General features: G+C 42.5%; 1 protein-coding gene across 1 annotated transcript in view; it reads right to left on the reverse strand.

The window, feature by feature from the left end:
- Nucleotides 1-25,763, reverse strand: part of AKAP13 (A-kinase anchoring protein 13) — a 200,941-nt gene that overhangs the window by 106,580 nt on the left and 68,598 nt on the right. Inside the window, exons 5-7 of the mRNA XM_082291019.1 lie at nucleotides 22,457-22,604; nucleotides 11,520-11,816; nucleotides 2,878-3,061 (exon numbers count right to left, since the gene is read on the reverse strand). Of these exons, the coding sequence (XP_082147145.1) occupies nucleotides 2,878-3,061; nucleotides 11,520-11,816; nucleotides 22,457-22,604 (629 nt within the window). The remainder of the gene's footprint in view (nucleotides 1-2,877; nucleotides 3,062-11,519; nucleotides 11,817-22,456; nucleotides 22,605-25,763) is intronic.

Consider the following 25,763-nt stretch of genomic DNA (forward strand, 5'->3'; position numbering starts at 1 on the left):
CTGATGAATGTTTATTGGTGATGAGTATTTATTTGCTTATATGAATATTTATTAATGAATGCTGCTATTGACTCTCCATCCCTGGTGACCTACATGGGCTCTGTGACAGCTCCTTGTTTGGGTCTCAAAAGAACCAGCACCCTTCCTGTCTGAGGATGAAGAGCCAGTGCAAACCACAGAACAGAATACTTCCAGGGATGGACAACTTATATAGGAAACATCTTTCATTTTTTTTACATGAAGTACTGCAAAAGCTGAGAGAGGAAAGTTCATCAGATATAGAGAAATTCAAAATGCCACCAGTGTAATTAGTTTTTGAGAAAAATATTTACACTGCAGCTGAATCAAGCCGCTTTGCAGACAAACCAAGGCAAAACTACAACAACGGAGAAGGTTTTATGTCTGTTCTTTAATGACTGTATCCTAATTATGGCAGAATTTCATCCCTTCCCAATGCTGGCTGGGAGAATCATTGTAAAATGCAAGGTCCTGCAAATTAGCAAGCAAGAGAACAATAAATTCCCCGCAAGGATAATGCATCACAAAACACGCTGCATTCATTTATTTGGCGAAGTGCAGTTTAATTACTTGTAAAAATAATGACTCCTTTGTAGGGGCCCTCACTAACATGCGTTGCTGCTCTGTGTTTTGCTGAGTGGGACGAGCTGTGTGCCAAATTTGTGTGCATGGATTATACAGCGTGAGCATAGGCAGAGTGCAGAAAGGAGGTTGTACTTTGCGTTTTGACAGCACATAAATGACACTTGCTCTCTTCACAGAATGTTCTGTGTTTTGAAACTCAGTATTTCTCCTCCCAATAGGGATTTTCAAATCTCAATCCCATCTTATTGCAGAAAATGCTCAGCATAATAAAAATCACTGCTGGGGAATCAGGATGTGCCCATTTTGTTGCCATCACCCTCCTGCAGGGAAGGGCTGTGGCTGCCCCTGTGTCACTGCTCCAGTCAGTCCCAAGGTCATATCACAATGCTCCACCACCATCCCGCCCATTGAGAAGGGGAACCATGATTTCCAGCATCCATGAACTTCTGTTTGTAGGACTTTATGGGAATAGGAGAGTTTTCAGAGTCCCAGGACCTGTGGCATGGCTGTCAGATGTTTACACATTGTATTTCCACCCAGCAGTCCAAGAAGGAAAACAAATCACAAAGAACAGTTTAAGGATATACTAAGAAGAACAGGAACTGGGACCTTGATGGCAACATTTCTGCAGCTCCTTGTGTCTTATTTTCAAAGACAAATCGCAAAGGTCATCAGAGAAATCCCATGGACTGGGCCAGCAGCGTCCCTTTCAGGCAACAGCACAGGACAATGTCATGGAATCCCAGTCCTCTTTCCATTCCACTGAGTGAGAACTGCCATTCCAATACTGGAGCCAGTTGCGAAATACTTCACCAAATACATGAATAGCTGTTGTAATCGTTTTGTTTACTTCCTATTTTTATTTAAATTACCAGCTCTACTCCCATTAGGGTTGCAGTATTTGCTGTGAGCTCTATAATCAAGTTTTGGCCAGCTTAAGCTTCCTGACAGTATGCAAAGCCTGTTAATGTGGTTAGTCTCACCTTGGAGAACCTTGCTGCAGTTACAGAATGAATTTGCACATCCCATTTTTACAAGATAGCCTGCAAGATGATTGTGTTTTCACAGTATGACTGTTGAACTTGATGGAGAAAAATGTAACACTGTCATCTTCTCTGTATTAATGCCAGCAAGGGTGGCAGGAGAAGTTATTAAAGAATAGGTCCCATCCCACACTGCACCTTCTCCTTTACCCTCACTTTCCATGTGATTGCCTGAATTTAAAGATAAAACTTAAATGCAATCATTTCAGCAATATAGATCATATTTTTCTGCCCCCCAACACTGCACCCAGCAACTATAGAAAGCAGAATAATTTACAATTTGTAACAGGGAATGTTGCGTGATAAAGTGGACAACACAGCAGACTCCTGAACATGACATTGGGTCACTCAACAAAAACCCCAAGTATCTGAGAAGTCAATTCAGAAACACAAAGTTTATAACAAAGCTTAAGAGAACCAGGCATCAGAATAACACACACAGAGACCAAATCTTTTCTCCTATACAAACAGCCCCCTGAAGACTCTTTTAAGCTCTTTGTCTTTATTAGCCTCAGCTATTAAAGCTAGATCTCCAAACATTTGCTATTCAAAAATAACTTGCCATCTTCCAAAGGATTCCTTGTAAAGCAGTGCAATAAATGCTCATGCCACTAGCTACTTGCTATGTGTTGTAAGACCTGGCTGCTTCTCAAGACCATTTACAAGAGACCTGTTTCTGTTAAATATTTTGGTTTCTTTTAAACATTTGCATTAATTCTTACCTATATTTTTTTAACCTATACTGGTAAAATGCCTATTCTCTACAAGATGCTGCCTTATTTCAACATAATGATCACTATTTCATTTAACTAAAAAGCTCCCTCTCTAAGAAGTACAAACACAACAATCCACCACCACCACAATGCCTGTTAGCTCCCCTCTTTTGGGCAGTTGTGCTTGCTTGAAGAAAAGCTTTTTCATTTGTGTTTACATAAGATCTGTCCTATTTAGTCAATAATACAATGACTCACTTTGGGCTTTATGAGACAGCTGGAAGCAGAACACTGAGCAATGAGAACCCCCCCACCCCCAAAAATATTACTGCATTTCCCCTTAACCCTCAGGACTGCCCCCATTGCAGCTAGCAAGAACACTAAAAGCAAAATTATACCAAAATTGCCTTTAAGGGTGGAAGTATAGCACTTAGACACCACTGAGTGATAATGTACAGCAAAGCCAAGCAACGGTAGAGAATGGAAAACCAGCAGAGCAACCACCAAATCATCCTTACTCTGTCAAAAGCTGGTGCAGCTTCTGGTAGCCCCTCTCCAAGGCCAAGCTCACAGGCGTTGCCCCTTCGTTGTTGTGGATGCTGAGAGCTCCTCTTCCACCCGGCTGCTGGAGCAGAAACCACGTCAGCCGCAGCAGACCCAGCCTCACCGCAAAATGCATCAGTGTTTCCCGAGGGATGTTCTCTGGGAAGGGGAAACAAAAGGAAGAAAGAAATGGGAATTCGTAGGCTTGAGGGTTTGGGGAATGTTATAATCCCACATCCCAGCCCCACCACACACAGCGGCTGGCATGGAGCTGACAGCCCAAAGGAACCTGCAGCACCTGGAAAAACAGCCTGATTGCCAATATCCAGGAGACACCAGTCTTAAAGTGAGGGACACGCTATGGTGGGACTGGAAGTGCTCAACACCTCTCATGCTGAGACCGACCACAGGTCAATGTGAAAACCTCACCACGTCCTAAACAGCCACAGCCACCACGTGGCTACAGCATGTCCAAACAGAAGCATGGTCAGGTGGGTTTTCCTGGATGTCCAAACCTTCTCCTCACACACTCAGGATCAGGCTTTAGGGACAGACAAATTTCGTTACCTAACGGGATGCTGATCTGTGCCAAGGCATGCATAAAAAAAAAAAAACCAATTACATTTAATGTACAAATCCAAAGCAGTTATAAAGGAGAACTGTTTAAAAACTTACATAGACAAAAAAAAAAAAAAAAAAAAAAAAAAAAAGAAACAGCAAGGGTTTTCTTTCCTGGTTTGATTATGCCTCAGACCAGCTTTTCTCAGCTTTATACAGTAGCTCTGTCATTGTGAGTAGCAGCATTTATAAACTACCAATCTCCGCTGCTGCTTTTTGTGTTTAATAACCGTGACCTTCTAATTTGGTAAAAGTCACTCTTGAGCCTGAGCTTTCATCTCAGAAAAATATCCCCCTACTCCAAAAGCTGCAGCCCTAGAACGATGCTCTGAAAAGCTTTAACCAGAAATGAGCTCCAGATGCACTGCTGAAATCCAGCATTTGCAGATCAAAGCCTGTTATTTCTGTATGAAAGGCAAAAGCATTTGGGTTAAAAAAACTGCAAGAAATAAAAATTTGTTCTTTTAATTAACAAAGGATTTCAGTATTGACTGACAGCAACAACAACAAAACACCAACTGGGTCTCAGAAAGCCATGCCAATGAGCACACTTGGTATAAACCCTTTAATATCACAGAAATGATTTATTGGGTTATTAATTTGGGTGCCAGCCAAACCTATACAACAGGTTTTAAAATGCATGCACATAACAGCTTTAGGATTTAATCTTGTATTTTTTTTTAAAGAAGTGTGCCCCAAGAGAAATCACTTCTTCAAAGTGCTGCTGTTCTTTCTTACTTACTTTCTTTAGGGACGTCATTAAGACCTTTGGTGAAAAACAAAACAAAGCAAAAACAGGCAGTTCTCCCCTGCCTCACACACAATTTTTCACAACTTTTTGGATCAAATTCTGAATAACTAATCTGTATTCAAGAACCAAAGGCTTTCTGGCACCACTTCTCTTCCAAATGACTCCAAATTAGGTCTCTGGGCTACAAACCAAGCCTTCCCCCTAACCTCCTCATGATTACCGTAAAGCAAAACCAAGCTGTCCTGAATACATGAGTGTGTCTGAATGGAGGTTCCAGCTGATCAGAGAAAAAGGGAATGACTGAGCTCTCCCAGAGACAAATTCTCAGCCTTTGGCTAAGTAATAAGAAGGATTTGAGTATTATTATTTGGGTATTACAGAGTGTAATGATTTAGAAATAGCACAACAAGGAGGTTAATCAATGGTTGCAGCCCTGGATTTAAAGAAAAATGAAAAATAACACACCATATAGACAGACACAAGGGAAAGGGCTGCAAAATGTGGATATAGGTAGGACTTGCCCACAGTGAAAGCCAGTGCTCGAAGTTTTACTCAATGAACTTGCACAAAGCTCCCACACTACCTGTACACTGACTGGTAGAGTGAACATAATTAATGTGGTGTAACTCTTCCTACAGAGAGGTAGGAGGCACAAAAGCACTTCTGTTAGAGCAAACAACAGCCATCCAAATACAGGATGTGTTGCACTGGTCTGGCCACGTTCTGTTCTCACACGGGATCGCCTGTTCCAGCTGCTACGTTGAAAGGGAAAATCATCTTCCTAACTAGAACAGACAGCCTTGCCCCAGAGCTGAGCAGTGTAGACCTGCAAAGCATAAGCACAGGTCCCTGGACCAAAATGCTTCTTCCTCCAGCAGCTGAGAGTATTACCAACAGGGAGAAGCATCTTCTGCTCACCAACTCATGGTACACCACCAAACACACACTACCAGCTTCAAGTTCTGCAAGATGCAGGCAGATATTCCTCTTGTCCCTGAGCCAAATGGTTGCCTCTGTCTCACATGTCCACAGATGAAATGGCCCCTCCCAGTTGTCACAACGCCTCCCCAGTTGTCCCAATCTGCTCATATGACTGCACCTTCTGAGAACATCTTTCCTGTTCTATTAAAACAATCTTCTTTATCACTGAATCAGTGGACAGGGTAGTTCCAGAGTTTGGATGGGGGTGTCTGCAAATGCAACTGAAGTGAATGTGGCCCTGCCCTGGTGCCTTTGGGCAATGATAATGTGCACACAGGATCTGTACAAGAAGAGGTGGCCTGTTGCCACCAGAGCATATTAAACACACAAGCTCACTATCCAGTTTTGGAAGGCTCCGCCTGACACAGAACCTGGCAGGAGGCCACCCTAACAGATGGGCACAGATGATGGCAGCGAAGAGACAAAGTACTGTACATCCAACAACTGCAGGGGCCCCAGGCAATGGCTTTGGAAGGTTCTGGAGTGTGCAAAACTTGCATGGTGACAGTTAAAAAGGCATGTGCCATCTGTGGGCTGGATTAACTACTAATATATAATGAAAATACATCTGTTGGTGTATGGTATTGCTCAAAACTAGACAAGAGCTGGTCTGCATCAATTATGGGCATTTTGCTGGATGGAAATGGGAGGAAGACAGACAGATCCCTTCAGACTTCCTACCTTTGAATGGATGAAGCTTGTCACACAAAATGTTGGAAATCTAGTCAATGATTTTAAGATCTTGTCATGGTGCAAAATGCATATCCCAAGCATGAAAGAATATCAAAAGCTTTAACATGCAAAAGCCAGAGCTCCTTCTCCTACCACATACCAAGCAAGAGCTCCTCATCTTAAAATGGCTGTCATTTGAATGCCAACAAGAAGCTTCTGGTAATTAGGAAACTGTGGAAATACAAGACACACAATACTGAAAAGGCCAAGATTGTTTTGCTCCTTTCTCATTTCCTAGTAATAGGCAAGAGTTGAAACATATGATTATTGCCCCATAATGGCAGGGTACTCTAGTCCAGCTGGCAAAACACAAGATTTTGGATGTATTATTTTTGTGTAATTTTCTTCTGCTGTGATACATGAACAGACAGTTTATCTGCGCAAATGAGGACCAAATTTCCATATGTACTTTGCTCATAGTAAAGGATTAAGGTTTAAGGTGTTATTAGCACAAAACAAATAAGCATTGAAGGAAAAAACCAAAACCTTTGAGTATGACACGCCCAAGAACACTAAGTAGAAATTTTCATTTTAAACCTGATTAAATAACAGAAAAAACCTGGTGTTCCCTTTTAAAAATAAGGTTCCAGATAGAGTAACCTACACCTAATGCTCAGTTTATTCTCCATGCCCTGAGACATCTCATGAGCCAGCCACGGAATGGGGTAGCATTGCTTAGTCTTCCTGCACTGGTGACCTCTACTAGGTTCTCACCCAAACTCACGTATACTCAGCAATTTGGAAATCTACCATCAAATCTGGCCTCAAAATCTTGCTTTCAGCTGGAAATGCTCTCACTGCTCAGATCAGTCCTTGAGAAACAAAGGTAAAAAACCCCAGAACCAAGCTGCCACCTCATGCCAAGGTTCTAGAGGAAGGCTCCAGCAGACAACTGCACTGCAGAAAGGTCAAGGCAAAGATGTTGTGTTTGGAGTTATAAGCTCAGCTAATAAAAAGATGTGTGGGTAATTCCCTTCTTAATCTGATAAACAAGAAATTTTTCAAAGCACACCAAAAGATCTCTGTGTCCCCATTCCCGCTAATATCAAAGGGAATAGGAACATTCTCATGCCAACAATTTCTCAGCCACAGACTGAACGGTACATCTCTGTCTCGAGCAGCACATTTCTGATGCTGTCTGAACAAGAGTTGCTTTCTGCTTCCCATTTTCCACTGCAGAGGGCACTAAATTTAGGTATGGAAAAGATTTTTTACATCTTATTGAGGACTGCTGCTGAACAGAGCACTTTGTGCTGATGGCACTGAATGGACCATGCTGATTTATACCACACTGTGCTTTATCAGAGAGCACAGAAGCTGAGCAGCAGACTGGAATGGACATGAAATCCAACCAAAGAACACCTGTAACTATCACACTGAAAGGGTTCCAAGGGAAACTGTAACAAGAGTGCAGCAGATGAACAGATTAAAGCTCTGTGTCTGAAATACATCATCAACAGCATAACTTTAGCATCTTCCCATGGCAAAAGAGGCTAGCTCCTAATAACCAAATTCTGAAAGTTTTTGAAAGCTTTTTAGGATTTTTTGCTTAAAATAAGATGGTTTTTTTGGTTACTTGCTCTCTTCAGACATGCTCCCTCCCTGCAAAAAAACCCCAATTCATGATCTCTATTTGAGGTGACACTCATGTTGTCCTGTACACTGAAATCCTACTGGTTTTGTACATGAAGCTATTAAACCCATAACCCTAATACATTCAGACTATTTCAAACCAGGGCAGAGAGTTTTCCTCTATACCCACCCCCTACCTGGTGAGGTCAGGGAGTTTAATTTCCCATTACTTATTGAAGATGGGTGTTTATCCCGTAGCATTTCTGGGAAGCTGTACATATTCAACACATCAGTAACTGCAATCAGTTAAAGTGTTCTATGTCATCTGATGGTCGCCTGGTTATCTGCCTGAAAACCTGGCTCACTCTCTCACAGCAGTCCTTACACTCCCAGGGGAATTGCTCCATATCACAGTGATCACAGCAACCCTCTGCAAAATTAACTAGCTCCTGAAGCGCCACCTCAGAAAATTACCAAACCACACAACCAAAAATTAACCATGGCTTTGGGTTTCACCACTCACTTTTAATCAGCAAAATGAAAAGACTGTTTTCTCAAAGGTTTTGTCAGAATATGACTTCCAAGTTATTTTGAAAGTGATCTGTTTACTAGTGATACAATTAAGCTCTCTAGCTTTTCATACCTGAGCCTTAGATCCTCCCTAATTTTTTTCTCCCTTCTTTTTCCCCACTGCAACATAAACAAGCCATAATCATTACTCATACCTCAAAATATTCAGTTGTGGTTTTCTAGTTAGCTAGTTTTCTCTTCAGTAATTTAAAATAGAACATCACAGTCCTGCATTTACGTTGCATACATCCTCAGGATACATATTAAATTTTGATTTCTAGGCATAAAGTGTAACAATCTGTTCCATTTAAATAGCTGCCTTTAAATGCCACTGAGAACAGTAAATAGCCCTACGTTTGACAGCAGTAACAACTATGTTCTTTAGAAAGTTACAGTGCACTTGTAATTATTAAGACAGACATGATTATATGGCACCTGAAAAAAATGCTGTGTTTGGAATACCACAGTAACAAGACTAATCCCTAATTATGGATATTCTGAAATTGTGGATGCCATTGGAGCTCATACAGATAGACAGATAACTAAGAGCAAGGCGCAGGAACTGTTTGCTGTGGAGGAACAGTTTATGGCTGGTGAAGAGCACAGTTGTGTCTCAGGGACCGTGCTCTTCCCCAGCCACACACTGTCCTGGGCTCTCTTCTGCCTCCCAGGTCATACCACCAAATGGCTGAGTACCCTGTGCCTGTCCCAGCAAGAGAATGGAGCCCAAGGACCTCTGATGGCAGGAATCTTAGGTGCTCCCACCCCCACTTCCATGCCTGTATGTGCTCACTGACACAGCAGATGAGTTCAACAGCCCTGGGAGCTAGAGCTTGGTGAAACTTTTAGCAGCCCCTCTGCCCTCTGCGGTGCGTGACAGCAGTGAACTCCCTGCCCTCTGCTCAAAGCCTGGCCAGGGCTAGGTGCAGGCAAAAGCAAGGAGAAGCCTCCACACAAAGCTACCCCCTCCTCAAAATTCAGCCTGGAGCTGCACTCAGTGGTAGTTCTTGTACCCAGCTTCTGCCTGCAGAAAGCCATTACCTCCTGACTTTTGCAAAAGTTAGACTCCTACTTCAGGCCTTTGAAAAATCGACTTTTAAACATGGTTCTCAGCAGCAGCTTCTCTGAGCAGCAGTTCCCCATCAGGCTGTGGTGCTCCGGGAGCTGGCAGAGGCTCCCGGCTCTCTCCTGCCTTCAGAGGTTTTGCTGAACAGCAGCGTTTTGTTTCCAGCCCACAAGAGCCCATAGAGACGTGCCAGCTCAGAGGCAGCGCTAAACATCTTTCAAGAAGGGATCTGACATTTTCTTTTGTTCTCATTTCTATAGTATTTTCTCCTTCGAGAAGGTTATTTGAAGTTATCTGGTGCTGACATTTAGGGAAATGTGAAGCATGAATCGGAATAGCTGTTCATAGGTAGTGACGCAGCGCAGGACAGGGTGTCCCACTGCAGGCACTGGCTAGAATGTGTCTAATTGTTCAAATGCTCCTACAGTGCAGTCTTTGCAGTGCTTTTCTCTCTCCCACACACAAATTAACACACAAGCACCAGTATAAGGGTGCTATATTTTAGCACAGGGTTTTTTCTAATCTAGTGCTCCATCATAAACCAGGGACATCTCTTCCATCTCACTCTAGCAAAACGAGAGTTTCGTGACCAAAAGGATGCTTATGCATGCAAATCTTTCCTGTCACAATCACAAAAATTCCCCCGAATTCCCTATGTATAAATATCTCACTGCAAAAAACTACCACATAACTCTACCTCTAACAAAAAGGGAACCTATTTTATAGCACTAGTATTCTTGAATGAAATTGGCATTTAGTGGTGTTACATTTATTCCCTTCTATCTACACACACCTCACCACAAGATGCCAAAACACTCAACAGTAACAGAATTTGGCACTACAGAGCTCCCCCTTCTCACTGTGGATGCCATGGATGCTCCACAGGTCCATTAACATTCAGAGCCCTGCATAACCACAACTTCCAGGCACACAAGCACATGCTGAGCAAACCAACTAAATCTTATGGCCTGGTTTCCCTAAGTGCTGATTTTCCAAAGAATAATCAAAGTCAAAAAGAGAAACCAGATCACAGCCTTCCTGCAAAATCAGCAACAATTCAGAGTTTCAAAGTTTTCGTTAAGATCACTGTGATCATATTTTTATCACTTAAACCAGAAATGTCTGAGTTATCTCAACTTTTTTCAAATGCAGAAAGAAACATCAGGGACTGCCACACAGAGGAAAAGAATACCAAGCGTTTATCTCCTTGTAAACATACGACAGCTGCTGAATTTCTATCAAGTAACCATTAAATGTGATCAAGTATTTTAATGTCTGCTAACATGGGAGTTGCCTGTCCTTGTATTGAGGTCTACAAAAGCAGTCAGCAAGATGGAGAAAGATAAAGCAGGAAAATCTCCTGTGGAAAACCCTGTTGCAGAGAGCAGAACTGAGCCTGCTGCACCAAGCAAGCCACATCCCAGCCCTATTCAAGTGTTTGTGCCATTGCATCCTATAAAAGATAGCAGATGTCTCACATTCCTGAAGTGAAACTATTTGCCAAAATACCCTGAAAATTTACAACAAAGATTTGTACATAGTGGAACTAGTCCCCCTGTCTCACGTGTGTTTCCCTTTACCCCCTTGTGATAAAATAAGCAGAACTCCAAGAGCATGGAAACACCACAGTATCCAGAACACCTCAGCACTTCTGCTTCAGCAGCCACCAGACACTCTGGGCCAGCCTTGGGGTTTATTTATAAGCTCTCAGTAGCTCTCTGCTGTGGTTAAGGGTCAAGTTTTCCCACCCTTCCCTTCTTTTATCTGCAAAATTGTCCAGGTTTATTTTGGGGAACTGTTGTGTTAGGCCAGCCAGTGTGCAAGCAGGGAAGTGATACAAACCCTCAGGGGAAGAGCCCCAAGTTCTCCAAGAAAAATCACATGTATTTTTCATGTTACAGTCACTTTGCACCTGTCCTATAAACCCAACATTTACAACAAACACCAAATTTGTGGCAAAAGGGTATTTCTGGGAGCTTCAGATATTCTACACACGGGGTTTTTTCAGCACATAGCACTATGCCAATACACATGCCATTGTTACACACACAAAAACCCCTTTCTGGCTGTATGTGAAAATACTGTCAGCTAGTGCTATTTCATAAGAGAAGACCAAGAGAAATCATGAGTCAGTGCCTTTTGTATTTTAAGGCGGCTGAAGGGCAAGGCATAGGATGTGGATGAACATCACATCCCATCTCTGAGCACAGGGGCCACCACACCCTTTGGAAGGTACATAGCGGGTTCCCAAGGCAGGGAACCCTTTCTCCCAGGCTTTTTACCTCTCTCCCAACCTGCAAATCTCACTGTGCCCCACAGGTCCTCACCGGTCAGGGACTGGTCCGCTCCCAGCACGTTCCATTCTGCCGGCAGCTTCAGGTGTCGAAAGGCCAAGGCCACTTTCTCATCCAAGAAGTCCACGTCTGCAGCAGGTGGCCTTGACCGGTCCAAGAACCGTGTGAAATTCAGCGCCTGCTGGTTGCCAGCACAGGTGGCCAGAAACTGGGCGGCATCGTAGGCTTCGTCCTGGACAAACTGGAAACTCTCTTCTGCCACAACCAGAACGGGGTGACCTTCTCTAGAGGCACAAAGTGCCACCTTCACTGTCTCACAGCAGTCATGGCCTGCAAAGCAAAATTCAGACAAATGGTAAAAAAAAAAAAAGAACAAATGGCACGGGCTGAGGAAACACAACTGAGAAATTCCTTTGACACACACACCCGTTGCATTAAATCAAGTAAGACCAAGTTATTGAGGGTCACAACTCCAAAATAACACCATCTTTGGAATTCATATGTATCATCAGAGATAAGTATTTCTTATAGACTTTAAAAGGAAAAGATGTATAACTCTTCTCTGTTCCAGTATAAACAAAGAACTATAAGCCACCCAGGCTATTTATATTCAGCAACAAGCAATCTCAAGAGTTTTAAGTAATTTAAATAAAGATTTTGCTAACATACCAAAATCCAGATTATACGGACAGAGTTTTCTTTCGCAGCTCCGCAGGACTCCAGTAACTCATCAGAAACTAGAATCTGCGTGCTGCTAAGCTACATACTCCAACTGCTGTCATGACACTTGGCTTGCACTGAAAACACTGAGATTTCACCTAAAACAAAGGTCTACATGGCTATGAGAGCACAGCCTGCCTGGGCATGCCCTGTGTGTGCTCACTGCTGCACCTGCCCCTTGCATTTGGGTTCACACGACAAAACTAAGCTGCTTCTGCTAAATAAAAACATGGAAATGGCCACTTTCCATATTTACAAAACAAGAGGGTTGGAAGTTTGATAACTTTATTATTTATTTAGGGCAGGGGAAACTGGAGAAAGGAGGCCCTGGCATGGGAGCAATTGCATTGACTCAGAAACTTGAGAAGAAAAAAAAAAAAACAAAAAAAACAAAAAACAAACACCAAACCAAACCAAACACCTTTTTGGAATTTTAAAAGGAAAAATACACTTTGTGTCCAACACAGCCAGGACTTGTAGTTGTCAGACATGCCCCTCAATAATAAGGTTTGTGTTTCAAGTTCACTGTGTGGCACAGTTTCTTGTTCCATCCTCAGACTGACGTCATGGCTGTTTTTGCCAGAACAGCATGGACCCTGCACTAATTACTGGAAAAGCTTCTCTTTGCCCATGACCTCAGCATACTACCACATTCATGAAACCCTGCTTAATTAAATACAAAATGACGATTTATTTTTAAAGGCTTGGAAATTCAATTTAAACCCCTATTTGTGGTCAGTGGGAAAGTTTCCTTCTTCTGCTGGGGCCTTTTGCTGTTGATTTCCCTGACAAAAGGAAAAATATGTCCCTAATCTTCATGGTCTTTCAGCCAACCTCGCAAATCTGTTCTGAGGCTTTTGGCATCTGTACAGATTTTGTCTGCTGAAAGAGGCAATCCTGAAGTTAATTGAAAGGTCAAAACTGCTATTAGGACACTGTGGGTAACACCAAAATTGTCAGGGATGAGGCTGTGGCTTCCTAAGGAGAGCAAATGCAGCTGGAAAGGTATCAAAGACAAGTGGAGAAGGGGAGGAAAACACACATGGTTGTTGCTGCAACTGCTCAATACAACCAGGACACTCTGAAGCTGAAAGGTGAGAAAACTTCTTTGCTTCCAGCACCAGGTATCTGTTAGCAAGAGGATGATGTGAAAGCTGAAGGAGTAGATTTACTAGTTTTGTTGTTTCAAAGAATAGGGGTAGGAAGAACTTCTACTGCTCTTGCAAATACTGCATGTGCACTCTAATAATTACTGTATTAGTACTCAGCTGCTCAGATGAAACCCATTCACAGATTCCACTCATCCCCACAGTAACAGCCCCAAATGCTCAAGGGAGAAGTGGGGATGATACAACTTTGGGGGAACTTGCCTTTAAGGCCATTTAGAACTGTACATGCCTTCCCCTACACCTTTTGGCTTTGCTGATCTTCCTAATGACATCAAATATGGAGCAGGTAAGACACTAATTTTGTTTGCAGCCTCCACAAAAGCAGTGCTCTACATGCACACTGTGAGAAGACCATGCCAGCCTCAGGGAGCTGACTCAAATTCTGCGAGCTGGGCTCTCCCTACTGCAGAGCAGTGGAAGGTTGCTAGAATGCAGAGTTTAAAAAAAGCCAAACTTAATAAAAGATTCCTTAATAGCATGAGAACAGCTAAAGCTTTGGTGGTTTTTTTTAATTATTTTTTAGAATATTTTCTGCCTATTCCCATAAGAATCCCATCTGCAGAATAACCTAGAATACAGCTACGCTGCCAGCAGACTTTCAGGATTGAAGCAGCAGGCAAAAATGGCCCATGAGCAGCCAGAGAAAAATCATTTGGGACAGTCACTTCCTTGTCACAATGCCAAACAACTCTGCTACGGGAGCAAAAGCTCCTCCATCGAGACAACAACTACAGAAACCTCCATCAAGATACATGACCTCCTTACAGCAGCACATCATGGATGTACACAAAATTCCCTTGGATGGAGTGTGTGTTAAACACCAGCTGCAAAATAAAGGTGATAAAAAGACCATGTCCTGACCTCTGACCAACGAGGAATCTACTGGAACTTCCCCAGATATTGAATGCAGCCTAGAAGAGAAAGTGACAGACCTGACGATCCATGTTTATGTAACAGGATCAAACAAGCATCGTGCTAAACCCTAGGGAATGTTCTTCAGAAGGGCAACCGCTTGCAGTGCTTTGATGTTCTGCTTCCTCACATCTGAGAAGATGTCAGACGTGGGGGTAAGAACATGGTACAGGTTCTGACTTCTGGCAAGCAGTTCAAATGAAAGGGGAGTCAGTATGTGACAAGAGCAGACAATACCAGAAAGATTGCTCAAGAGGTCTCTGCCCCCCTGCTTTGAAATGGCTACAGGAACAATGTGAGCAAACATGTCCCCAGTACAGGAACCTTCTGAAGGAACCATCAGTGGGGCAACACTTCTCACCACACCAAAGACCAATGGCCTGGACTAATATCTGAACATTACCAGAAGGGAGCTGAGCTTTCTGGCACTCTCAGGAGGTAAGTGGTTATCACTGCAGGAACAGCCCAAATCTGTTTTCACGAGGTTAAGTAACTTGTCCTCAACCACAGAGAGCTCCAGGCAGTGCCAGAACAGCCAGTACTGCTCCCGTGCCTCATCCTTCTGCTCTGTCTGGCAGGCAGCAGGGCTTTCCTCTAACATGGGTTAAGCACCAAGTTATGCACTTTGCAACCATCAGGGTCATCAACTATGGACTGCTGCAACCCCCTCATACACCCATCCAGATGTGGAACAGAAAAATGTCTGACATTAAAAAGGAAAAAAACCAAAACCTGAGTGTGTCAGCAGGCTGATTTTGGTGTTTTGGTGGAATGGAGTTAATTTTCTTGGCAGTACCTAGTGTGGAGCTGCTTTGGATTTGTGCTGGAAACAGTTTTGATAATACAGGGATGTTTTCCTTCTGGCTGAGCTGTGCTTACACAGACCTAAGGCCTTTTCTTCTTCTCACCCACCCCACCAGTGAGCAGGATTGGGGCACAAGGAGTTAAGAGGGGACACAGCCAGGAGAGCTGACCCCAACTGACCTGAGGGATATCCCAGACCATATGGAGCCATGGTCAGTGTATCGAGCTGGGGGAAGAGAGAGGAAGTCTCCATTACATGGGATGGAGCCCTGCTGCCCTGAGGATGGCTGAACACCTGCCTGCCCATGGAAAGTAGGGACCTAATCCCTTGTTTTGCTTTGTCTGCATGTGACTTTTGCATTACCTATTAACCTGTCTTTGTCTCAACTCTCAAGTTTTCTCACTTCTACTCTTCCAATTCTCTTCCCCATGGCACAAGAGGCAGCTTAGTTGCTGGCTGCAGTTAAACCATGACAGTCAGGAAGAGCAAAAAACCTATTTATAAAGGTTTGCATTTTCATAGCCTAAAAACACGTGTAACTGAATAAATCACACAGATGAGTGCACCTCAGAGAAGGGATGAGAAATCCTCATGCTTTACAACACCATCAGGTTCTCAATACTGCACCCCTCCTGACTGCCTTCAGTCTTCTCCAGAAATCAGGCCCTTTGGCCAGAATAGCAATCAAAATGATGAAATACTCAATATTATCACACTGGTACCATCCAGCAGTATCCTTGTTCAAGTTTTAACTCTCCAGACAATATCACAGTGTTTCTCACTAGCTGACATCTCAGACTGCATGGCTATGCTTCTCTTCTTCACACTTTTTTTTTTTCCACAGTACAAAATGTGGTCATTTCTATGCTGTCTAGACTGTGATAAAAGTCAAATAACCCATCCCTTAGCTCCAGCAGCATTGCATTTTATCCCATTTCTCCTTCTGCTCCTCAGTTACTTTAAATCCAGCTTGGAAACAACTCATGACTTGGAGCTGTTTTGAGAAATACCAACATACTGCAGCAAAAATACAGAAACTAAAAAACTATTTCAGTCTATGCAGAGATGGTGCAGGGACTAATTCTGCTGTGATAAAGCTTATTCCTCATCTACTCATCAAACAAACCATGGTTTAAAAATTATTTTAAATGAGACAACAGCTCTCGAACTGAAAAATCCCTTACTGGGAATGAATGGGGACACTTAAAATGAAGCTTGCTCTGGGGAACATACAAGAATGAAAAATGAAGACATGGTGCTCTGGTCTGTCTGTTCTTATCCCTGAAGAGATGAGATGCATCAGCATGACAGCACGGCTTCCTCTACATGATAACGATGCAGAACAATGAGCAGGAGAACAGGGGGAGATTTCCCAGCTGTAAGTCATTAGCAGATAAATTAAGGTACAGCTTAGTCCATCTAACTGCTACCTGTGCCTGTGATCTGGGGTGCAGTTAAAAGGGCAGCAGCCAAACTCTTCAGACATTTTCTTGTTTAACAAGGTCTTCGTGGAGACAAAACACCCCTAAACAGAGCTTTATTAAAAGATGATTTCATTTCCTACTCCTCCAAAAGTGGAAATCCTGTCCAAACCTCCTATTTTCAGAATTCACATTGGAGCTATCAAACAATGGGCCCCCAGCCTGGGCAGCTATTTAAAGCCCTGCTGGAAGCACATGTTTGGGTTTGCTTGGTAGGTGACTAAAGACTAATTGCATCCTCCAAGTTACCATCGTGGACCTGGGTTGAAAGAGGCGTTATAGAGAGATTTAAGGACAGGAAAACCAGACAATAAATGTTATGAACTTCATGAATTATCTCAGATTTGCATCCAAGAGATGTTGCCATCTGGTGGTTTGTGGAAAAGGAAGCCAAGGGATCTCCTGTGACCATCCAAAAAGGGGTTCTTTTCTGCTTCAGAAATGCTGAGCTGTGGGTCTGAAAATCAGAGCCTGTCTTTGAAGTGCATTTGTGTAATGTACACAGTTACTGTACTCACTCTTGCAACACAGGAAGCCTTATGAAACACACAGGCACAGCATCAGCAATGGACAGGAGCCTCTGCTTTTCCTTTGAAACCTTTCACTGGAGAGGTTAAAGAGAGACTGGAGAGGGGGTAAAGGGTTTTTTTTAAAGGCCCTTTACACACTGTAGATGCCCTAAAAACTTAGAGAAGTGTAAGACCCCACACATTACATCTTAAATAATTTCAACACAGATTCAATCACTTTTTCCTGTGACTGATGTCATCTGGTACTGGCATCATTTCCTTTTAATTACACTGCCTCAAGCAATTAAGTACACCGAAGAGGATGAACTGCAAAAAGTCTTCTTGGCTATGCTGTTTTAGTCTATTTTAGGGGTTTTTTTTGTTTCATAATTAAGAGTATTTTCAAATCCACAACTGGTATTGCCAAGTGGCCATTTGTTATGCAACTTGTTTACCCTTCTGGTCTACCAGTACAAAGATTGTAATTCATGAAATACAGCTTTTTCTATGAAGAGTTGTTTCTTAGGGGAAAACAAAGTCTGTGGTAGAAGTGAATAAAGCATGACCATATGTAAAGGATTTCACAGTAAAAGAAAAGTTTGAAATGAAGATATTTCCAAGCTAACTGAAATTAATTTTTGTCTATCCTTTTAACTAGCAGAAAGAAAGTAAGGAGGAAAAAAAATCAAAAAACAACTCTGAGAGCTATGAAATTAAGAACAAGTTAAAGACTGAAGCTGCTTCTCTGCCTTAGCTCAAGCAGGGAGAGAAAGCTCCCAGTGAGTCAAGGCACTTGGAGTCAATGGGAATGTGTCAGCCCTGTGGAAACTGCTGGCAAGCAGCTACCAGCAGACAGACAGTCTCTCAGATACTTTTTCTACTTCCAATTTTGCTTCTCCTCCCCTTTGAAACCCACACAAGAATCCTGCACCTTTTGAGAGCAACAAACGTGAAAAAAAGCAATTTTGGTATTACAGAGCTTGGAGTAGATACAGCACATTGCAACAGCACTCACCAAGGCAATTACATCTCACAAAATTTACTTCTTGTTTTGGTGACCTGGCTTGCAGACAGGGTATTTCTTACCCTTCACTTATTTGATTAGCAGCTGCTGCAGCTCTGGATTTCTGGACTGTCTCTTCCTATTTGAAATTTCATTTCAAATTTCCCCCGCGTCTCCCACACTTTCCAGACTACCAGTTAATAAATGCAAAAAGCAAAATACATGTCCAATCATACAGCTGCTATGGTGATGCCATACAAACTTGCACTAGATGCACCACACAAATACTGGAGCTCCCAGCACACCAGCTCCTGCAAGAAAATTTCCCCAAATCTCCCCAAGAGCTCCCCAATGCTCAGAGGCCTCCACTGGCCATGGCAAGCTGTGGTTGGGACTTTTGACTTGTGTGGACAGTGATGAGGTCATTCCTCCTTCTGCTGATTTGCTTGCCAGATCATGATTTGAGGACTTTTATTATTGGGTTGGGTTTTTTCCCAGTGGGAAAAAAAGCTGCTCTAGCAGAGAGGCAGGAGATGAGACTGCTGTCTTGCAACGAAGGTTTCACTTCCCTGCTTTACACAGATTTCCTTCACTACCACATGCAATCTGCTTGGCCTCAGTTACCCTCCCTACCCTGCAGAGATGGCAGGAAGAAAAAAACGCATCCAGATTATGGCAGTCTCAGCTGCTACAGGAATAAGGACTTGCAGAAAAGCTCAGTTAATGACCAACACCAGTAGGACGAGCATCTGTGACCTAAGAGGACACATCCATCCCCAGCAGTACAAATTCAGCAGCCAACAACAGTTTAACCACAGCAGCAGAGATGGTATCGTTTCTCTGCTTCCCTCCCTGCTCAGACCTCTGATATTTTCTTAACACCCCAACTCCAGTGACCAAGCTTTTGCACTAATGAGATCCACACTGGAGCAATGCCAGTGCCATTACACCTCCACCTTAACGCCGTGTCTGATAAAACAGTGCTTGAAATTGTTCTGCAGAACTACACAGTGCCTCTGGAACTGAGGAAAACTGCTTTCACTAGGGAGAATTTCAACCAGCTGATTTAGAAATTGAAGAACTGTAACAGTGACAGTAAGGCCAACAGTTAAAGAAGGTTTTGGTAGCTTTTTGCTGAGATGAACAGAAGCTTCGTTGGATGATACAACCTGGTGTGTCCTTAGGCTGGCAAAAGAGCTACTGAAAGCACACAAAACATCAGCTCCTGGCTAATTCTTGTGTCTCAGTAGCTAATTATGACACTTCAAGTTATGACTGACCAGCTAAGATGAGAATCTGTTTCTTACACAGAGAAACTACTTCCCTTAAATTAACACAGCCAACAGCAGAGCAGGATAAATAACCCATCTCATCCTTCAGAGCAAGTGCGTAAATACAGGTAAGTATTCTGTACTTTGAAGAAGTGATGAATCTCTATTTATCCACATTTTCAGGTAAAATAAAGCTGCTCCCATAAATTTACCATCAAAAGTCCTTTTTTTCATTATATACAGAAATAAAAGCTCACATTTGAACAGTAGTATGGACTAGATATATTCAGTGTCTAAGGCTGATGATAAAAAAAGCATAGGAAACAGGCAGATTGCTCTCATAATTACATAAAATGCAGCAGTCATTTAATTCTGCAGAGATAAGCTTTTATTTGGGTAAAGTCTTTCAGGATATAGAGAATTTTCACATACAATGAGAATTTATGAGGTATTTTGACAGCTTATATTTCCACTCCATTTTCTCTAATTCTTCACCTAAAACAACTTTATGTTGTTAAGATTTCTTTTTAAATGTGATTTTCTTTGAAAGCTCTGCTAAAACATTCTGATTAATTTTGGCAGCAAATGTACTGAAATAATTTGTCTTTTACACCTCCATATATCAAAAACCTACTGAAAAAGACAAGAACCAAAAATTACAAATCTGGGCTTGTTTTGCTTCAGCTTTAACAGAATTACAGTCACCCCTTTCAGCCCAGCCACTGATGAACTTCATCTGAAGTCTCCTGTGGACTATGTGAAATATTGAGGACTTGGGGCAAAAATGAGGGAAGAGCCCTCAAGTGCAGAAGGGATGAAGGGTAGGTTCAAGGGAGGCAGAGAGGCTCCTGAGTGAATCAGCCCTTCCTTAATCCACCTGAGCTGTCCCGGAGGAGCAGCTGTGCTCCCATGGATGTGCAATGCTCCTTGCATCACAGGGACAAATGAAAGATGCTCAGAGCTGGAAGTAAAGGGTGAGATTTTGGCTAAAAGCTGCTTGCAAGAGATTCCTTGCAGGGCACTTGCTAAGTGCCTGGGGCTGGGTGTTGGAACAAGGGCTGGTCTCACACACACTTTGTGTTGTTCACGGCTAATCCCAGCGAGGTCAAATAACGCTCTGAGTCACCAGAGCCATCGCCAAGGCAACTGTGGAATATACAGAGTAAACACATGATTACAGATTCACTGAGCGTCCAGGAAGGAGGAGGAGGAGGAGGAGGAGGAAGAGCTGCACTGAAGTAAGTCATACTTCCACTGAAATCAGTGTAGTCAGTGCTGAAACAACACTGGACAAAAGCACAGGTGTCAGCAGAGGGTATGAAAAAAATTAGGCTTTTCCCATTTTTTCCTTTGCCTTTCCCCAGCACCCCCTTCACCACCAAAGTGGTTTCTTTCTCAGGTAGTCTCACCAAAATGAGGTATGAGCACAGATGAGAGTGTTATCCACATGGCTGCTTTACATCTGAGACCTCACCTCTTCCTTGCACCACAGCCCTGAACAGGGCAGGAATGAGACTACCTTTCTGAAAGGTCCCTTAAAACTTTGTCTGAAACAAGCTCTATTTTGGGACAGCACCCATCCTGGTCTAGCATCACGTGCCACAAGATCATGACTAAACTGGGTAAAAAAAAATCCAACAAAACAATCCATTATTGCTAAAGGAACAATTGAGAGAAATTCCCTCTTTTCCTTTTGAATCATGATCGGAGTCAGATTTCCCATTAACAGCGACAAAACGAGCTGCAGGGAGCCCTCCCCGGTGACTCAGTTTTATCTGGGGCTGGCAGGACAGGCAGTGCCCAGAGCATCACTCTGGTACCACCTGGCAGCCACCGCCCTGGCCACATCCAGCACAGCTCCGAGGACAACAGTGATAGGAAAGCATCGTTCCTGCCCGGAAATCCCATCCAGCATGCTGGTTTCCACATGGGCTGAAGGGAACACTGAAGCTTTTCAGTTCCTTTCTTGGCGAAGCAGCCACAGCCCCGAGGGAGAGGTGAAGTCATTGCAAGCAGGGCTGGCAGAGCCCCACGCCCACCACACAAAAGCAGGGAAGGAGTCACCCCCTCTCCCTCTTCTGGGAGAAAACAAGCACTAATCTAATTGATTGCACGGGGCTCCAGTCATCAGTAGCCATAAAAAGACTTCTCTTCCCAAGCCAACTGAACAACATGAACAGCACAAAAAGAGGAGGAAATGAAAAAAACGGAGTGGCCAACTTTTAGCCGCTCATTCCCAAGAGAAAAAAACCTCCAAATTTTACTCCACGTGCATCTCTAACAAAACAATACTTAGGAGGTAGATGGAAAGACCAACCCAAGAAAAACACTTGATGGCCTGACTTACAGTGTGTGTAGTGAAAATGTCAGGCGTTTTTCTCACACTGGTAGCAATGTGCTGCATAGCAACAAGTCAGAATGAAAGGTTAATGGTGAGGACTGCAGCCTGGAACACGCTCATTCCCACGGTCCTGAAGTCACCAAAGGGAAATGCCCCAATTCTTTTTGTTTTGTTGGTGGCACAAAGGATAAAAACAGTGGTGGACTTTCATTTGGAAACCCACCTCATCCGAACCAGCCACGGAGAGACGGCACCAAGCAGCACATCACTTGCACTGCAAGAGCTCCAGAAATGCTGTGTGGGCTCTGAGGTGAACAGGATTTAGGGGAAAGGGCTGTATTTCACCAGGAAGACAGCAATGAACCTCATCAAGTCAAGTGGATGATAAGTGTGGCTAACAATTACTGGGCCCTACACCATTTGGGCCATAGCATCTCTAAAATGGCAAATGTGTATTCCACCATCTTTCTTGCATTTAAAAGCTTTTTCCTACATCTAAACGTAACTGTGAATTTTTCGTAAGAGATCACATAGTTACATATTAAACAATTGCAATCTCAAAGTCATATAATTCTAGTGAAATCAAGAAAGAGGTTTTTAAAAGGCAAAAGCAGTCATCCAAACCACATGTTCTACTCCCTGTGAATGTGTAAATGAAGAAAAACACAACCAAGAAAGCAGCATTACATTCCAGTCCACTTGTAGTAACCAAATTTCACACACTGATACACTGCCATGCAAAGAAAGGCAATTGTTTACCAGGAGAAATTGTCTCCAGACTCCCAGGATTAATCTTTCTCGTGCTTGTGCAGTGTTGGACAGTTGATCCAGTGAAGACCAAATAAAAAACTACATCATCTTCAACTTTATCTTCCTCAGTCAGCTGCACTGTAATAACAGAGTCACCCTAGGAAAAAGGACAAGAAACAAGGTTATGTTTACATGACCAAGATCTGCATCATCTAAAATAAAACTACTTTTCCTACAAGGTTCACACTCTTCATTCATACACTCCTTTCACAAGACTCAGATATGCAAGTCAACTTCAGCATCAAAGCCAGCCAATATCCAGGAAATATGCTGAATGCAGCTCTAGGAAGAGACATGTAGCAATCTCCAGGATATATTCAAAACAACGACTTAATATGGTGAAATCACACCGAATCTAACAAACGTGTACACCCCACGTGTATATATATAGACATATCCCATCATATATGCATAGGTGAAACAACAGAAATGAGATAGTGGCCTAAAATTGCCTCTGCCTTCACAAAGTTGAAAAAATTCCCTAACTCCTGCTTGAGTGTTCACATTTCCCCTGTCCAATCTAGCACTGCATCCATAATTCCAACTTGATCACTGAACACATCTCTCATCCACAATCCATCAACACACAAAGATACCAAAGTTTTATATCCACTAAGATTTTTTTTCCACCTTCCTTACAAACAGTAACTGTGGTGTTACAGACAGTGGTAGCTCTTCTCACTCATCTATAAGCTCATGCCTTGGTGAAAAGCTCTGTGTGTTAGCAAAAACAGCAGTTCTTCAAGCTTTGAGAAAAAAACCTCTCATGATCTGGTGGTTGAACTCTCCTGCTTAGTATTACGGAGGGTTTATTTCAGTATCTCAGCATATTTTATCATTTAGCTCATCTCTGCTCTCAGGAAAAATTATAAAGAGCACACACGGTTAAGACAGTTAACCCAGCAAAGGGTACAGTAAATACATCTGAAATTCCTACATCTGCATGGAAAGGAGCAAGGGCAGTATGAACCAACTTCAGTTTTCCATAGGGAAGGGAAAGCAAGGAAAGAGGATGGCTTACAACTACTGCAGAACTAAGTGAAGCATTTTCATTTGATGAAAAAAATCATAGACTCATTTAGGTTGGAAAAGATCTCCAAGATCATCAGGTCCAACTGTTAGCCCAGCACTGTCGAGCCCATCACTAAACCATGTCCCCAAGTGCCACATCTACACATCTTTTAAATGCCTCTGGGGTCTCCCCATACTTCGTTTATCAGCCTGAAAAATTTATATAAACTACGAGACACTGAGAACAACATTCTGTGATGTGACCTTCTGTCCCTTTTCTGTCGAGATCAGAACCAGGTGGATGCCCCAGTTTTACGCTGCAGCTGTGGCTGCCAGCTCTCTGCCACCACCCCACTGAGCATATGGTTACCGCTGCCAATCTGGAAAAGATTTTAGTATTATTATTACTGCAGATTATGCAATTCTGATTTGCATATTCAAGAGTATACACATGTCATTTCCTTTAAAACCTCCCCATTAAGATCACTGAGTTCATCCCTTCTCTTTGTCAAATACAACTATTGCAGAAAATTCCCAGACTTCCAGGCCCTCCCGTACATCCGTCCCGTGTTAGCATCGCTTCCCACGCTCAGCCTCACGTCTCCCTCTTTCCTCCCTCAGCTCCTTTTACACTTCCACCTCCAGTTTATGTCCAGTTCTCCTCTGATCCAGCCCATCTGGCACCTCTTGCCAGGGGCAGGACTGCACCTTGTTCTATAAAAACAAGATTTTGCAGGGCAAGTACACAACCAGCCACTGGTCTTAAAATGAAATATGTGGGTCAGTGCTGTAACCCAGGAAAGAAAACCATATATTCAAAAAAAAAAAAAAAAAAAAAAAAAAAAAAAAAAAAGCTTAACAGAGCAGTGAGTGTATTTTGCATTTTCAGAGGTTGTAGAGTTACAAATGTAAATTTTAGGAAGGTCTCACGCGATAATATCAGACCAGAATTCCAGCTGGGGAGGAAGGAACCATATAGCAAAAGTCTCTCCTGTACAGAGACAGTGTTAAAACAAAAACAGGTGCAAAAAGAAATAAATCAGGCTTTAAATTCAAGCATGACCAGTTCACATACTGAGTTGAAAACTAAATATTCCATTTCAAGCAAATGGATCCAGATTTGAGCTGATGTTCAAAAAAACAAAAGCACAAGTTTTAACCTACAAACCCTTTGTGCTTTGGTTTTTATGTCTTTGTTCAAACTGTTTCTCCCTTAAGGCAAGAACATACACAGTACTTAAACAGATTTAAAATACAGGTGACACTTCAGAACACTTACCAACAGCACTGAGTGTTTAACATGCTATCTGTTAAAAGAGATTTTTCTTTTATTTAACTCAGAAATCAAGTACAGCTGGTCTAATTTTTGTGAAATCAAAGCAAATTGACATAGAGTTTTTGTGAGAAGACACCTGTCTATCCATGCAAACTACTCGGATTTCTAGGAAAAGCAATTTAATTTGCATCAGTATTGCAAAAGACAATTTGTATATTTTGTTATTTACAGGAAACCTAGTAAATACATGTAGAGAAACCTCAACACCAGAGGTTCCACATAACCTGAAATCTAAGCTAGAACTTAGACATATAGCTGAACTTCTTATTTAGATACCTGACCTAATTTTGGAGGGGGAAGGTGGTCAGACCAGTGACTGCCAACAGATCTTCCCAACCAACTCATTCCACTCCTTAGATTATAATTCAGTTCATTTCAGTTATTGTTTAAGTCTAGGGGGAGCACAAATTATCATCAGCTGGTATCAATTTAAAAGGCTCTTCAGCAGTGTCTAAGCAGCAATCCATGGTGGGAGGGTCTCTACCACCCTGCTCCCACCTCTTCTAGAGGACACTTCAGCAAAGACTGTGGAACACTGAGCATCTTATTTACTGGATTTTTTTACTTTAATTTTTCAGTTGTCTCCAAATATCTTCGGTAAGACTGATAATGTGTCACTTAACTGCTGTGTGCTACAGTTTACTTACAGGTGTCACCTGAGCTAACTCAGTCCCTGTGCCTCCTACAGGTCACTGTGCTGATGTGATTCCAGATCCCAGAAGCAAAAGACCCTCCTTCTTCAACATATCTCTCTCCCAGTTACTGACAATTTCAATGTTCGCTGCCAATTCTAATTTGATTTTTAAGTTATTAAAACAATGTATTTATTTGGAAAGGAAATAATGCACAGAACAAACAAACCCCTCTCTTTCCAAGATTTTTGGAGTTAAAGAAAATCAGTTACAAATG

Source organism: Coloeus monedula (assembly GCF_965178545.1).
Source record: "Coloeus monedula genome assembly, chromosome: 14".
Taxonomy (NCBI): domain Eukaryota; kingdom Metazoa; phylum Chordata; class Aves; order Passeriformes; family Corvidae; genus Coloeus; species Coloeus monedula.